The 17,358-nt window shown below is 49.3% G+C and overlaps 1 protein-coding gene across 5 annotated transcripts in view; it reads left to right on the top strand.

The window, feature by feature from the left end:
- The window catches only part of PLXNA4 (plexin A4), a 461,826-nt gene that overhangs the window by 378,033 nt on the left and 66,435 nt on the right, over positions 1-17,358 (top strand). For all 5 annotated transcript variants that reach the window (XM_006887135.1, XM_006887134.1, XM_006887136.1 and 2 more), the window contains 5 exons: positions 5,322-5,522; positions 10,360-10,456; positions 11,113-11,303; positions 11,451-11,602; positions 16,941-17,058. In XM_006887135.1, coding sequence (XP_006887197.1) covers positions 5,322-5,522; positions 10,360-10,456; positions 11,113-11,303; positions 11,451-11,602; positions 16,941-17,058 — 759 coding nt within the window. The remainder of the gene's footprint in view (positions 1-5,321; positions 5,523-10,359; positions 10,457-11,112; positions 11,304-11,450; positions 11,603-16,940; positions 17,059-17,358) is intronic.

Below are 17,358 nucleotides of genomic sequence, written 5' to 3'. Positions count from 1 at the left end.
CCTGAGGTGGGGGCCTGAGGTGGGGGCCTGAGGTGGGGGCCTGAGGTGGCCAGGGCAGGATGAGGGCAACCAGTCAGCCAGACGCTTGTTCCAGAGCTGCCCCCATGTGCTGCGCCCAGCTCTCCCCTGGAGCACCACGCCCCTCCATCCATTTGTAGCAACTGAGAGAATTAGAGGCTTCCTCTTGTAAACACAACGGGGGCTGTAAATCCACCCGCTCCCCAGGCAGTTGAACTCTGAAGGCAGCCTCCCTGCTCCCAGCGCAGCAGCATTCTTTGTGTCCTTGTTCAATTATTTAAATAAGCAGTGAAACCTCTGTACAAAGCAGCCAGGGACCTGCTGGACAGCGCAGAATGAAAGGCATCCTCTGGCCGCGGTGCTCTGGCTTCGGTGCCTGCTCCCCACAATTAGCAGTGCTGGCTTGGCTTTGCGTGCATCCCAGTGGAGTCGAAACATGATGACCTGGAGCCCGCTGGAGCCTCCTCCCGAATGCCAGGCCTTTCAAGATTTCCTGTCGTCTCCAGCCACGGCCACTCCTCACCCTCCATCCTTAACTACTGCATATCGCTGCAGGCAAATGGCGTCTCAGGGAGTCTGGCGCTTATTGTTTGCATTTATCTCCACATAATCCTGTTAATGCAGGTGCTGCCCATCCTCCAAAGACACGCTTGCAAATGACAGTTCAGAAAAATGGCCTTCTGGAAAAGAGGAGAGGAGTCTGGTTTGGAGGAATTGTCTGCAGGCTTGACCAAATCTTCCATGGATTGAAGTGCAAGAGATGCTCTAGGAAAAGTATTATTGTCAGACTGGAGTCTGAGGTTTTGCTTCTGGAACGTGGCGATGTTCTGGCACGTTCTGTAGGAGAGCGCAGGGGAAAGTGTGTGTGAGATGAGGGAGCCGGTGGAATATCATGGCCTTGAACTTGCACTATGGTAACTAGAATCATATCGGCATCACTCAAGCTCCTGTGTGCACAGGGGAAAGTGTGTGTGAGATGAGGGAGCCGGTGGAATACCATGGCCTTGAACTTGCACTATGGTAACTAGAATCATATCGGCTCCTGTGTCTCAGTAACCCAGAGCCAGCATTACAATTGAAACTTGAAAAAAATCAGTTGACATGAGAGTCATTTCCAACTCATGCCAGCCCACGTATATCAGAGCAGAACCACACGCCATGGTATTTCCAATGTCTCATTTTTTCAGCCTCAATTCTCACCACTGGACCAATTGTGGCAGCATCAGGATGGATGGTGAAGAGATTGAGATTGTACACAACTTTAGTTTACTTGGCTCCATAGTCAACAGTCTTGGCACCAGCAGCCAGGAAATGAAAAGGTGCATTGCCATGGGAAAGTTTGCTGTTAGGGACCTCTCCAAAGTACTGAAGAGCAATGGTGTCTCTCTGGAGACTAAGGTGTGTCTGATACAGGCCATGGTCTTTGCAATCACTTGTTATGCATCAGACAGTTGGACAATGACCAAGGAGGATAGAAGGAGAATTGATGCCTTTGAGCTGTGGTGCTGGAGAAGAGTATTGAGAATACCATGGACTACTAGGAAAACAAACAGATTTGTGCTGGAAAGGGTTAAACTGGGTGGCTCCTTGGAGGCAAGGATTCTGAGGCTCCGTCTAACATACTTTGGACATGTTGTGAGGAGAGACCAGTCCTTGGAGAGGGACATCATGCTTGGGAGGGTGGAGGGACAGCGCAGGAGAGGAAGGCCCTCTATGAGGTGGATTGATTCAGTGACTGGAATAATTGGGATGGGAGTGTCAGAGACAGTGCGATTGGCACAGGACAGAGCGGAGTTTAGGGCTGTTGTACATAGGGTCACTATGAGTCGCAAGTGACTCGACGGCACATAACAACAACATTTTTTCAGAAAAAGTCAAATACGAAGACTTCAGGACAGATTACACCTTAACACGTAGAACACAAAAAAATCCTCCTTACAGCTGCAACAATAACAACATCATGGTCATTGGAAACAAGATTGAAGTTGTTGTCGACCATTTCATTTTACTTAGATCTACCATCCATATCCGTGGTAGTAGCAGTTAAGAAATCAGAAAATGTAAAAAAAAAAAAACCAAATCAGAAAATGTATTGTGTTGGGCAAATCTGCTCTTGAGAATCTTTTTAAAGACCAAGGATGTCCATTGAAGACTAAGGTGTGCCTGATCCATGTCATGGTATTCCAGTAGTTTCACATGCCTGTGAGAGTTGGACAATGAATAAGGGACACTAAAGAATTGATGCTTTTCAGTTGTGTTACTGAGGAAGTGTTGAATATCCGTGGACTGCCAAAAGAACAAACACATCTGTCTTGGCAGAAGTGTAACCAGGGTGCTCCGTAAATGGTGAGACTTTGTCTCACATACTTTGGCCTGTTATCAGAGGGGCCCAATCCTTGGAAAAGAACATCATGCTTTGACGGAAGGGTAGAGGATCAGAGAAGGAAAAGAAGACCCTCAATGAGGAGGAGTGTCAGAGAAGGAGCAAATACTGCTGAATGCTTGCCTATGTTGTGCCAGACACTTTATCCATGCTGGTTCCTTGAAACCCCCATATGCTCCTTTGGAAAAGGAATCTCTCGTTTCAATCCCCAATTTACAGTTAAGGAAAGGAAGGATCAAAGTCTTTTCCAAAAAGTCATGAAACTTGCAAAAGAAAAGATGCTTGTACTCATAGCTGCAGAGGCAGCAGTGGCCCAGTGGTGGAAGTCTTGTCTGCCACATGGAATGTCCAAGTTCAACTTCTAGTCAATGCACTTCACACACGGTCTGGCATTGGAGACTTGCAAGTGGCTATCATGCTGAGCAGGTTTTAGCAGAGCTTTCAGTCTCGTAAACAAGACCTGGTGACGACAAACTTTCAAAAAACAGCCAGTGAGAACCATATTGGTCGCAACAGCTCAGCCCTGGGGCTGGGGCAGGTGCAGGCCGAGGTTGTGTTTGTTCTGTTGTGGGTGGGGTTGCTGAGTGTTGAGGAGTGACTCGACCTCCACTAACAACCACCTCTCCCCCCACTCATCACTCATGGTTATGTGATCCCTCCTAGGTTCTCAATGTCAGGGGGCCTCAAAGATGGGGATAAAATCTGTGGACCATGACAGCAGGTCTCTCAGACGTGATAGGTTCTCAGATAGGAGTCCTGTAGAGGCAAGGAATTTTCTCTGGACTTTTCCATGGGCACGAGACTTGTAGGCAACCTGGTGGCATGGTAGCCACGTGTCAGGCTGCTAACTGAAAGGGGCATGGTTGGGACTCACCAGCTCCTCCACAGAGTGGAGATGAGACAGGCTGCCCCCATGAAGATCTAGGGCCTTGAAACCTCTGTAGGACAATTCTGTTCTATCCATTTCATCACTTTGAATCACAGCTGACCCAAGAAGAGTGGATTTGGTTTGCTTCTGTAAAACTTACAGACCATTTTGTATGTGAAATACCAGAGGTCAGCGTCTGGATAAATGAGGTGGGCGGAAGGCGCGGCATGGTGAAGGAAGTGGTCCTACCATGCCTTGTTGCCTAGGGAAAAAATGCCATTTTGCATTTCAGTGAGGAAGGACAGGGTCAATCAGTAGTGTCACCAGAGGAAAATATATGGGGTCAGTCCTGAGTCTCCTCCAGTTTTTATTAATGAACTTACTCTCTGAGCTGCCAACCTTTTTATATGCAAACTAGGCCTTTATGGAGCTAGGGCCATCAGAACTCATTAGAGGACTCTTAACAGGGCTTCAGTGAGAGTCTCACAGAAGAGAGAGGGGCTTGTGTGTGGGCCCCCAGCCTGGCTTAGACCAGTCCGGCCCAGGGGATGGTGCCAGCCCAGCATCGGTGGGTCTTGTAGCTCCCACATCACATGGGAGAGTCCTTTATGACTTGCCATCATCCTAGGTGGTCCTGCCCACAAGCATGAGCCAGCCTTTCCTTAAAGGGACGCGAAGCTGCCGGTGAGCACAGGTTTGCCTCTGAGTTCTTCAGTTGCCAGGATATCTGTGGACACTGAGCCATTGTTTTTCTTCTCTGTGCCTCGACTTCCCCCTTTTGAAGTGGGTTGTTCAGAGGTTCCCTTGCAGCACCATTTTCATTTGGTAAGTGGAGTGAGAGATGCCAGAAGGCATGGACCCAGCTCCCCTCCCCCAGCTGCAGGGAGGAAAGGCCAGGCTTGTTCATGGCCCAGCAGTGGAGGCTCCAGGCCTGTGGGGGAAGGAGCAGTGGGGGCAGGATAGCAAGGCTGGACTTGCACTAACCTCCCTGCTTCATGTCCGAAGCTCCTCCTACTCCCTGCTTCTCTTCCACAAGCTCCCTCCTTTCTCCCAAGTAGTCTCCACTCAGGCACCTTGTAGGAGGAGCTTGGAGGGACTGAGGCTTCTCAGACATCTACCTGGGCCTGTGTCCGGCCGTGTGTGCGTGCGTCTGGGGCAACTATGCATCTTTGTGAACGCGTTCCTGTGGACATCTGTGTATACACCTACATGTGGGGACCTGCACACATGTGTGTGTATCCTGAGTGCGGTTGCACTTGTGTGTGGTTGCACGGTGTGCACAGATACCTGTGTGTGTGCTTTTGTATACAGTTGTATATCCATGCACCTGTGTGTATCTGTGTCCAGCTGTGTGTGCACGCACCTTCATGTATCCATGTGAAGCTGGGTGAGCATGCATTTTGTTAGCTATAAAAAAGAGTGCGAGGGAGAGAAATAAAGAAATTGGTCCCAAGAAACAACCAGGCCTTTATTGCGCGGTCTGAGAAGGACGCCAAATGACCCGGCCGCATGCGGACAGGATCAAAATGGAGTGCGCGCAGTTTGGGGGGGGTTCATCTTTATAGGGGTCCTGGGGAAGACTAAGATGGTACTTCTCAGAATTTGGCATGCTGATTAAGTTAGATTTTAGGTTTTTAAATCAAGCTCAGATTCTTGTCAGGATCCATTGTCTGGTCTGGTCTTTGATGGGACCAGCTCAAGTGTTATCAAGTTTCTCAGGAAGTGATCAAGCTTGAGGGTGGTGGGGCAGCTGCCATATTCTTCCTTCACATTTGTGCGCAGGGTGTGTGCCTGTGTCTGTGTGCACCGGTGTGAAGGTGTGTGTGTACTTGTGCATCTTTGAGCACTTGTTCCAGTGCACACCAGTGTACACCAGTGCATGGGGCACCTGCACGCATGCATGTGCCTGTGTGTGTGTGGTCCATGGAAGCGGCCTAGGCCAGGAGCCGATCATACTGCAAAGCCCCCCCCACCCCCGCCCTAGGGTGCCACCACAAAGGCCTCCCGCCCTCTGCTTCTCGGCTCCTAACTGCATGTGTACTCCATCCCCAGGACTGCCCGCAGCTGCTGCGCGTGGACAAGATCCTGGTGCCTGTGGAAGTGATCAAGCCCATCACTCTGAAGGCCAAGAACCTGCCCCAGCCCCAGTCGGGCCAGCGCGGGTACGAGTGTGTGCTCAGCATCCAGGGCAGCGAGCAGCGCGTCCCCGCCCTGCGCTTCAACAGCTCCAGCGTGCAGTGTCAGAACACCTCGGTGAGCCGCATCCCCCCACCCTGGACCCCGGCGGAGAGCCCATCAGACCCTGGGTTAACATCCACCCTGAGCCAGTTATAAATAGGCAGAGAGCCTGTTTCCACACAGCCACCTCCTACGGATCCAGGGGTTGTGGCTTGGGGGCGGGAGAGCACTATTCAGTTGATGGCAGCCCTACACAGTGTACCCCAAGTGTACGGCAGCTCTCCTGCGTGCCTGTTCCTCCCCGTGTCTTGCGTCTTCCCCGCCACCGCCTTGGCCTCAGTCCTTCTCTCCATGGGCTTACACACATAATCCCAGATGCTCCCAGACAAACATCAGACTTAAAGACTCAACACTGTCAAGCTGTAAAAAAGCTCCAAGTTCCTCCCTGCATCAATGAGGAAGCAGAGACTGAGAAACAGGCACAGATCTGGGTTTGTGGGGTCTGAAGCCTGTATAAAGGGCAGAGCCCTCTGAAGGTGAGGAAGGAAATATAATCAATATAGGCCTGAAACCTAGATCCTCTGGAGTGTCCCCGCTCAGCTCAGGGCAGCGCTGGTGGCCCCGTCCCTAGAAAGTTGCAATGTTGACCCAGAGGCTGTGCTGCTTTGTTGATTCAAAGAACAAAATACAGTAAAATCTGAGTCTGAAGCTCAGACAGTTTGGAAGATCCTCTTCCAGATCAAACATGAAATAGAAATAAACACGGAATTAGATATGTAGGCTTTGTAGGGTGTCAGGGCAAGTGAATACAGAATCCCGAGTTTGAAGCCCCATCCACTTTGAGGTCATGGTCTTCCAGCCTGAAGACAAGGGGCATGTTCAAGGTTACCTAGCAGATGAAGATTGGGACCCCATTCTAGTCTTCTCCTGTGTCACTCTGCCTCACATGCATCCATATGGTTGCTGTTGGCTGGGATCTGTCATGTCTGTATTTGGGAAACCTTCAGTGAGCTGGATTGATGGGGCAGCCTCCAATGATGGACTCACACCTGCAAATGAAGTTGAAGACAGTACAGGACTGGATGCTTCCTTTCCTTAGACAGAAGGCCTCTGTGAGCTGAAGACAACTTCACAGCCACTCGCCGTATAGCATGTGGGGACATGATGTCACATATGGGTCGTTCTGGACAAAGGACTGGGAGGAGCATCGGTCTTCCTGCAGGATGGTCTAGGGGTAGATGGAGTGAGAGGCCCACATACGCCTGAGGCTGTGGGCATTAAGGACAGAGCCCACCACTGGTCTCTTTGAAGTTCCACGTGACTCCCTCCACCCACCCAAGCTCCCCAGTTACTCAGATCCCTCCCCCAGGCACCAGGCTGTTTTTCTGATTTCTGAAGCACTCCAGACAGAACCTGCCAGCAAAGGGATATTAAACACCTCTCCATTCCTCATAAATCCTGAGACCACGCAGACCAGCCCCAGGGATTTGGCGAAAGTGCTTTCCCTAAAGCCTGGCTTCCACATGCAGTTCTGAAAGAGGCAGGTAGTGGGGGTCTGGGGTCTGGCGAAAAGAGTTGTGCTTCTTTGGCAAAGGTCCCCAAGGCATCAAGAGGGAGGACAGAACCTGTAGCCCCTCTCATGACCAGGCTTCTGTTTCCTGAAAACAGAATATAACTACAAATTGGGGCCTCATGACCTTCTGCTTTGACCAACTGTGTTCAATAGAAGGAAAACAAGTCAGCGTCTTTGTACCTCTCCCGACCCATAGTGACCCAGAGAGCGAGAACTGCCCTCTAAGGTTCCCAAGGCAACAGTCTGTATGGGTACTGACTGCCACATCTTTCTTCCAAGGTGCAGTTGGTGGAGTCAAACTATTGACCTTTTGGTTAGCAGCTCATGAGAAGAAGGGTGCCCCTTACTGTAGAGGGCATCCATGTGTCTGATGTTGGGTTCCTGGGATTTAAGGAACCAGCAGTGTATACAGTGACTCACTGGAGAATCTCACATGCAATGCTCGATGCCCAGGGGACACAGTGGTCAAATGTGTCTCTAGCATCTGAGGGACCCAAGCCCTCCCTGGATGGGTGATGGTGCTGCCCAATTAGTGGCTTCACAAGCCATGGCCTCCTGGGGAGCAACCTTCTGGGGCGTGGTCCCAGGCACTTCCAAATCTCCTGGAGAAGGAGGGAGGCTTGGGCCATTAGGAATGGAAGCCTGGAGTCCCAGATCCTTCACCAAGCAGAAACCTTGACTTTGAACCTTCCGCTCACTCCTTGGCCCTCACCTCCAGAGGAGATGGCTGTCAAAGAGCTCTGGTCTCCTATCAGTCTGTGGTCTCCTTGTCCACTCTAGACCAGTTCTTGTACCTCCAGGTCATCTCTCCTACAGCAGCTCAGCCCACTGCCTGCGTTGCTTAGTTCCACCACTTTCTAAGTGAGGAAGGAGCTAGTAAAGTCTGTGATCCTGTCACTTTAAAGTCTGAGAAACTGAGGCAACAGGAAGGGTACTCTACAGACCTAGAGCCCAGGAGTTCCCCTCTCCCTGCTGGAATCCCATAGTTCAGGAAAGCTCTTGACTTGTTTTTAGGGGGAAAAGTTGGGCCAGTTGCACCTTGTCATTAAGTGATTTCCTTGAAGAATCTTTAAGGGTCATAATCACACCAAGTCATGCTACCTAGCAACAAAGGGAGGACTTACCAGCAGAATATCTCAGAGTTCAGAACAAGAGTGAGGAGGGGAGCATGTCTAAATAGCATGACCATGCTTAGGAGAATTGATGCCTTTGAGCTGTGGTGCTGGAGGAGTATTGAATGTACCATGGACTGCTAAGAAAACGAACAGATCCTGGAGAGGGTTACACCAGGATGCTCTTTGGAGGCCAGGATTCTGAAGCTTTGTCTGACATATTTTGAACATGTTGCAAAGAGGGACCAGTCCTTGGAGAGGGAGGTCTTGCTTGGGAGGGTGGAGGGATAGTACAGGATGGGAAGACCCTCTATGAGGTGGATTGATTCAGTGACTAGGGTAATCGGGATGGGTGTGTCAGAAACCATGTGATTGGCACAGGACAGAGCAGAGTTTAGGGCTGTTGTGCATGGGGTCGTTATGAGTCGCAGGTGCGTAACAACAACAATGTCTAAATAAGACATAGGTCTTGTTCCTTTAGAAGGTGGAGAAGCCAAAGGTCACACTCCTCCAAGATAATGAATGAAGTCATCCATTAGTCCAGCCCAAGGTCATTGTTAGACCTTGATTGAAACACTTAACCTCTTGGCCTCAGGGAGCCAGTAACAAGTGCTCCAGAGCCCAGGGCTTTGTGCACATTCACTGCCCACTCATTACTGAGATCTGTATAAATGCTAAGTGGAAGTAGATGCATGAGACCCTGGGGGACAGGAGCTGAGCCCCAGGCTCCATGTAGATGCAGCGAGCCCCTTTCCAGGACCAAGGGAACAGAGGGAAGCCCCTGGGGTTAATGGATTTTATATTATTTTATCATCAGGATCCCAGGGAGTGGGAAGGGGATGACAAAGCCATGCCCAACACATTCACTCCTTAAAGTCATTTTTTTAGCACTTGTCTTCAAAGGAAAGTTGCGTGCACACACAGACGGAGCATACAAGCTTCCTCACATGAATTCCCTTGTGTGCAAAGGGTCTGGCGTACACACACACACACACACACAAACACACACACACACACTAAGTGGCTATTATTATTATTCCATGTAAACATAAACACCAGCGTCAGGAACCCACAGAAGGGTTCAGAGCTGCTGTACATAGGCTTGCTATACATCGCCGGCGACTCAATGGCACATAACAACAATAACGTACTGTGACCTCCTAAATAACATGTCTCCAGAAACACTATGACTTTTGATAAATGTCGATAGTTGTAGAGGGGCTTCAGGCCTTTTGTTCCTAGGGTTGCTATGAGCCATGCTTGACTTGAAGGAAATCAACAATCAACAACAACAACAACTGAACACAGTATGCCTCGCCTCCCCCTGTGTATACACCTAGATGGAAATCCTATCTGTGCGCTCAGACTCTGTGCATGCGCGGTAACGTATCCCAGATGAAGCACGTTACTGCAGGCAGCCTGTGAGGCTGGCCTGCCCCAGACGCCTGCATCAGGAGCGGGAAGCCGACTTAGCATGTTCAGTCATACTCATGCAGCTGGGAGCACAGCAGAGATGTGTGGATGTGACGTGTGTCTGCACACACGTGGCTCTGTGGACTGGCCCCACAGATGAGCATGTGCGGACGTCCTGGGAAGTGGCCCCTGCCATGAGCCCCTCCACCTCCAACCTCTCTCCCCACCATGGTGTAGTCCTTTCTCGTTCTCTGCTGTCATCACCTGCCTCTGATGTCCACATCCTCAGCAGCCTCTAGTATATGTTCACTGCGTGGGAAATTACCCGGTATTTATCATTCCCAAATCTGCAGTAGACCCGGCCAGGGCTCCCCAGGAGGTGAGAAGGGCATGATGTTTTTCACAGTTCAGCATTCTGGGAAGAGCCCGGGGACTGGCCCTCTGCGGCCTCCTTTGGTGATCAGGAGCTAGGGTGGAGAGGTGAATGAGTAGCCCCTGGACTCCGCTTCCAGAAACAACATTCCAGATGATGGGTCCTCAGGCTGAGTCCCTCCCTGTTAATCTCCCAACACCTCTGCCCCCACCCCTCAGGTGTGCCCTCCCTGCCCCTACCAATGCACACAGTCACTGCACACACACACACACACACACACACGCGCGCGCAGATACGTGGGCACACACATACGTGCACCTTTGCACACACACACCCAGTCTCAGTAGTCTCAGCCCCACACCCTCCCAGGACCCAAGGTGGACCTCGTCCTCACTCAGAGGCCGTAACCAGCTTCCTCTTCCGCCTCCCTCCCGACCACAGTATTCCTACGAAGGCATGGAGATTAACAACCTGCCCGTGGAGCTGACCGTCGTGTGGAATGGGCACTTCAACATCGACAACCCGGCTCAGAACAAAGGTCTGGGGGCCTGACAGGACCCTGGTGGGAGGTGGTTGTCCCGTGCTCTCCACCTCAGAGGTGGCCCTCAGCCACTGGCCGCTGAGGATGTGCAGGAGGACAGCTGAGAGGGGATGTGTTGCACGTCTGCACCCACAGTAAAGTGCTAAACAAGGGAATGAACTACTCAAGCTTTACTTATGAGGGAACAGGAGAAGAACTCATGGATGAGTGTCCTCCTGACCTGTGTATCCTCATAGATTTACTGACCAATGTCTTATTGCATCAGCTGTAAAATAAGGTAACAGGACTCTAAGATTAAGGTTGTTTTTTTTTTCAATTGTGTCTTTTCTTATTTGCTGACCTTCCCTGTTTCCATAAATACATCTTTATCATAAGACAGTATCAGTGGAGAATTAAGATTTTGCATATCCCAGGGTAGAGTGTTCTTTTGGTCCTGATCACATTATTCCATGTACACTCTTAATCCAGGAAGCTCCTGCCTTGGTCAGCTTAACCCCTATAGGCATAGGATAACCTCAGGGGTCCTATTTGGGTTACTCTGCATCTGAATAGCCAAGATGACAGGCAGAGCCATCCTGTGTCCCTTTCTCCAAGGCTGGGCTCCTTATCGTGGTTATGTTGTCTTACGTGTGTCGTTCTCACTCTGTCTCCAGTCCACTTGTACAAGTGTGGAGCCATGCGGGAGAGCTGTGGGCTGTGCCTCAAGGCAGACCCTGACTTTGAGTGTGGCTGGTGCCAGACTCAGGGCCAGTGCACCCTGCGCCAGCACTGTCTCACCCACGAGAGTCAGTGGCTAGAGCTTTCAGGCGCCAACAGCAAGTGCACAAACCCCCGAATCACAGAGGTGAGCCCGTGGGTCCTGCCGCCCTGGGAGGGGGTGCATGGGGTGGAGCTGGCCCCCAAAAGTGGAGGAGAGCTAGGTGAACACCCCTTGCCCCTTCGTGGTGGCCACAGTCCAAAGCCTGTCTCCTGATCTCGACTGTGTCCCCAGATCATCCCTGTGACGGGCCCTCGGGAAGGAGGCACCAAGGTCACCATCCGTGGGGAGAACCTGGGCTTGGAATTCCGGGACATCGCCTCCCATGTCAAGGTGGCAGGCGTGGAGTGCAGCCCCTTGGTGGACGGCTACATCCCAGCAGAGCAGTGAGTGGAGGGGGCCTGAGGGAGAACGGGGGAGGCGAAGGATCCATGAGGAGCCCTCTGGCCAGGAGTAGATGGGCTTGTTGGGGAAAGGAGAACAGCCTCTAACATTCTGGGTGGGGGGAGAGAGAGTGAGAGTGTGTGTGTGTGTGTGTGTGTGTGTGTGAGAGAGAGAGAGAGAGAGAGACTCCCACAATTCCTCGACCCCTAAATTAACCAGCTGCTATACTGGGGGCTTGTTGAGAGGAAAAATTACTGAGAGAGAACAGAAGGGGATTGTCACCTACTTGTGGCAAATGACAAGGCAATAAAGAAAATATCAGCCAACGGAGTGTGAACTCAGTTCCTCACACCCAATCCCTCAGCTCCTCCTCACTCTTGCCCCCATCCTCCTATCCTTTGCTGCCCAGCCCCCAAAAAGTGCCATTCTGTATGGGATCTGAAAAGGAAACTACACGCACTCCCAGGTCTGTGGGACTTGGATGCATTTCTCTTGAAAGCCCCCTGGTTCACTGAGCAGGTGTCCCACAATGCCCTTGGCCTCTGGCCCACCTAGCTAAAGAAGACCATTAGTCGTGTGTAGCCTTGTGAGTAAGTAAATGCAGTTTCCCAGCCCAGTAGCTCCATCCATGAGATGGTCACTGGCACTGCAGAATCTATGCTGTCATCTCAGCCCTTCTAGGAGTGAGACCTTGTCACTGTCCTTTGAGCAGAAATGTGGACTCTTCACAAGGTTTTCTTGGACTGGCCAGTGCCTTTGGCCCTGCTGCCAAGCTGGGTCTTACTAGGATTCACTGACGCAGCCATCAATATTGACATCCTCCATTCCTCCTCATTGCCACTGGGCCCTCCCAAGGGTGCTTGGAGTCCAGAAGATTTAAGTCTTGGTCATGGCAGAACTCTCTCCCTTGTCCAGAGTTTCTCAGAAGCTCTTTTCGTGTCTCCTTCATCTTTCCCCAGGCTCCCTTACAAAACCAAAGTGACAACATTATCATGATTTGGAGGGCTTTAAAGTGTCCCACTATGGAACTGCATGGCTTGATAGACAAATATTATTGTTAAGCCCAAAAGATTCCAATAGTATGATATCCTTTACATCAGTGTATTAAGGAAGAACACCTACAAAATGAATCTTCATATATAAGAATTTGTTGTCAAAACCGACTCCTAGCTGACCCTCCAGCACGTTTTCAGAGACTGTAAATCACACGGGAGGAGACTGTCTCATTTTCTCCCAAGGAGCAACTGAGGGACTCAAACCATCTGCTTTTGGGTTGGCAGTGCAACTCCTTATTCACTAGGCCATACTAGAGCTTCCATATAAGAAGTTAGTGTGTGAGAAAGAAGTCTTCTCGGCTCCACAAGGGAAGACCCTGGCATACATGGTGCTGGCCAGTTCCCTCAAAAAAGGATCAGATCACACGCTTACTTCACACCACACACCAAAATAAATTCCAGATGGATTACAGAGCAAGGTGTAAAGAGGAAACAGGAAGGATTAGAAGAAGGTGCGGGTGCGGATTATTTGATTTCAAGAAAGGAAAGGTGTTCTAAGTACAGCTGCAAAAGGAGAAATTATAATAAACTTTTGTGTCAAAAATTATTATAGGGCAAGTGAAAGTATGATTGATAAACTGGGAGTGTGGTTCTTCCCTAGTGCAGGTACTGGATGCTTTTAACATACATGTGTTTAATATACACAGACAATATGTGTTTTTATAAATAAAAGGCAAATCTCCCCAAATTAGCAAAAGGCATGAATCAACATTTACAAGATACAAGTAGTCAAGTCATGTTTAAAAACCCCCAAGTTTAGCAGCAGTGTTAATCAATGAAAACAGGAGGTTGATGCCTCGCACTCAAGAGCTAAGAAACTCCACTCATTGCCATCAAGTCATAGCCACTTACAACTCACCCTCCAATACACTTTCAGAGGCTGCAGATTGCACGGGAGGAGACTGTCCACCTTCCTCCCACGGAGAAACTGGAGAATTGAAACTCCTGGCTTTGAGTTGGCAGCACAACTCCTTACCCCCGAGGTCACCAGAGCTCACACAAATAAGAGGAATGGAAAGAGCAGATGCTTTTCCTGATGAGTGAGGGGTAAATTGAAAGGCAATCCAGAAATATGGGTCAAAAGTTTTAAAGTGACCATAACACTTTGGGAACCTTCCCTAAATGAATAATCAGACTGAACTAAAATATAGTAAATAATTAGAAGCAATGTCAAAACCAAGATAAGAGCACAGAAGAGGAAGACCTTGGGTGAGATGGATTGATACAGTAACTAAGTCAATGGGGTTGGCTGTGTCGGAGTCAGTGAGACTGGCTCAGGACAGGGCAGGCTTCAGAGCTATTGTACACTGGGTCGCTGTGAGTCACAGGTGACTCAACAGCACATAACAACAATGTACAGTACAGTAAACTACTTAGCCATTAAATATGAGCTCACAGAAGTATTGCCATGCAGATACGCAAGGTACAGTAAGTAAGAATTCAAGTTTTCAAGCAGAGGGCAGAATCCTTATCAATAATATACAAGGAAAACAAGGCAAGACACCCTGCCCCCAGTGTTGACAAAGGATCATTCCAGGTGGGGCAATTGGGAATAGGGAGTAGACTATTGACGTTATTATTTTATTTGTGTTTTTATATACCTTTTTTAAAAACCCAGAATACCTATTAATTACATTGTCTGGACAAAATGGTATCTATTCTTGAAGACCTTTACTCAGTTCTTTCGGAGAAACAAATCTCAGAAGCTACTAAGTAAAAGAATAGCCAGTGTTACCACAGAGACACCTTTTAAGCTTTGGATGGCACAGAACATTACAAACAAGGATGCCAGACAGGTGACAAACTGAGAAAATAACCACTGTATTTATAGCATGAAACAGTGGCTACTCCTAATATAGACACTTCAACAGAAAGTCAGGGAGTGCTGGTGGCCTCGTGGGAGGAAGCAATGCTTTTCAAGGCCAGTGCCTTTTTGTGGATTCACATTCACCAGGTGCCCTGCTGGGGGAGAAAGATGAGTGGGCTCCTCCCGTGCCATTTAGGGTCAGCTCGAAGTAATTTCCAGCCCAACAATATGTTTGAGATTGTTTGTATCCAGAAAGGCAATCCAATGAGAAAAAAAAGCGGAAGGCTTGGACAAGTCAAAGAGAAGGCGACAGAAAGTAAGAATCATGAAATTATATCACATCTCACCAGTCATCAAGGAACTAAAAAGTAAAACAATGACAAGATTCTTTCTCCCTCTGTTTTACCGGAGTCGTTTCAGAAGCTTGCTAATATCTGGTGTTGGCAAAAGCACGGGGCAATCTTGCTCTCATGCCGTTGACAGAAGTGAAAATTGGTGCAGCTTTTCGGAGCTTCATTTGACTATACCTTTCAGCTGTTAAATACACAAACTGTCTGCCCCAGCACCTTCCCTCCTTGGAAAGCTATTCTACTAAATACACAGTGCTTAAGGGTATGTGTGTAAATTGGTTCATTTGGCAGGATTACTTAGAGTAGGAGGGAAAATGACAAATTCCATCAGCAGGTGGAGAGTTAAACGCAAGGTGGTTCAGTCTCAGTCTGCCTGTTCCGGAATTGTCAGAAAGCACGTGGTAGCTCTGTGTATTCTGCGATGGGAGAGCCCACCCTTCCTCGCTCGGGGGAAGCAGCTGTGTTTAGAGTAGTATGTTATGTTTCGCTTTTATTTTAAACATCATACGTATGTTTCTTTATATATGCATGCTGGTGGATCATTGTACTATGTGTGTGCAATATTTATGTTTGTGTGAACATATGTAGAAAACAAATACATGCACATATGCATGTACGTATGTATATATACAAGTACGTGTGTGCGTGTATGTACGTGTATATGTTTGTATGGGCCTAGGGAAAAGTCCAGGTAAATATGTATACACCAAATTGTAATAGTGGGTCCCTGTAACCACCAAGTTGAACTTGACTCAGAGTGTTCCTATTTAAACCCCTCAGGGTTTGAGTTAGGAGTGATGGAAGGAATATTCATTTTTACTATCATATTGCTGTACTGGCTTTTTGTTTGCTTTCTTTCCCCAAAAGATAAGAGTAAATTTTGCAAGTAAAACAATAAAAAAATATAATAAGATAACAAATTGTAACTTTCCCTTGCCATCCCAGCCCCAAAGCAACCTGTTCCTGTCCAATCAATTCTGACTCTTCGTGACCAAATAGGGTTACTAAGGCTGGAAAAAACCGCTCCACAGAGGTTCCAATTGCCAGGTCTTTTTCCCTCCAACCGATGGGTGGGTGAAGACTGTCAACCTTTGGTTAGCAAGTATCTCCTTGTATGCCCACTCACCTGGAACCTGGAGCAGAAAGCACTGCACCCAGGCTGCTGGACTCTGGGGACAAGTAGAGACCAGTAGGACTTAAAGAGCTTACCTCGGCCCCTATTTCTGAGTTTGACTCGCTGTGTGCCCTTGTGTAAGTCACTTGACCTCTCTCTGAACTCTGCTAGTTCTATCTCCTGCTTTGTCCGGAACACCCTCTACCTCTAATTAACTTAGTTAGCTGGCTGCGGTGAGAACACACAGAACTCCAGGCCCCAGCCTAGTCTCTAGTTACTCAAAGGTCTTCCCAGGAGATCCCTTCAGAAGCTCCTGTCTTGCTTCCTGAGAACTGGTGGAAGGAGTCTCTGCAGGGAGAAACTGTGAGGTATATAGGATACTTAGGAGAGGAGAGCAATGCCCTAGTGTCGTAGTCCCTTATCGAGTTGCTAGCCCCAAGGCTGGTTCCAATCTGCCCGCTTCCCAGTGGGAGAAAGGGGGACCAATTCCTCCCATTACGATTTACAGCCTCGGATACCAAGTAGCTATGAGTGGGAACTGATTCTGAGTCTGGTAGACAGAGGAAAGACAAGCCAGGCTGTTAATGGAAAGATCAGTGTTTCGAACCCACCAGTTGCTCCAAGAGGAATAAGATGAGATTGTTTGCTCACATGTAAGTGTGAAACACGATGGAGGGCTGCAAGGAGTGGGGTTTGGTTTTATTTATTTTGGTTTAATGCAGAGGGGGGGAAAAAAGAAGTACTGTTGCACAGTTGGTTAAGCTTTCAACTGGTAACCAAATAGTCAGTGGTTTGAACCCACTGACTATTGGGGGGAAAGTGTGGCTGGCTACCTCTGTAAAGATCCGTAGCCTTGGAAAGCCAGTGGGCAGTTAGGCTCCCCCCTGCAGGACAGGATGACTTGACTGAGACTTGATGGTAATGGGCTGGCAGCAATGGGGACTCCAGGAAAGGGCAGGTGGGGTCGGGCGGGCACATGCGGGAGTCCTGTGACGGGTTCACTCCTCCTTGCAGGATCGTGTGTGAGATGGGGGAGGCCAAGCCCAGCCAGCACGCCGGCTTCGTGGAGATCTGTGTGGCCGTGTGCCGGCCCGAGTTCATGGCCCGCTCCTCACAGCTCTACTACTTCATGGTGAGTTCTGGTCTGTTACCATTCTGGACCTGGGCAGGGCAGATGAGGGGCCGGGCCAGCCTCACTTCACCTGCAGGGTCCTGTCCTGCAGGGAGGGGATGTGGAGGGGCAGGCTGGGAGTGGGAGGGCTGTGCACGGAGACTCCTTCCACAGTTAACTGGACAAACATGGGCACGTTCTTGATCTGTGCCTCAGTTACTTCATTCATAGAATGGAAATAATTATAGCAAGAGCACTGTGGGGTTGCTGGGTAACTGACATGAAATGTGTGTTGCTAGCTTTCTTCCCTTTATCAGACAC

Source organism: Elephantulus edwardii, unplaced genomic scaffold, assembly GCF_000299155.1.
Source record: "Elephantulus edwardii isolate Elephantulus edwardi_28Jun2011 unplaced genomic scaffold, EleEdw1.0 scaffold00055, whole genome shotgun sequence".
Taxonomy (NCBI): Eukaryota; Metazoa; Chordata; class Mammalia; order Macroscelidea; family Macroscelididae; genus Elephantulus; species Elephantulus edwardii.
Note: the sequence above shows the minus strand (reverse complement) of the source record. Positions and strands in the feature narration are given on the sequence as shown.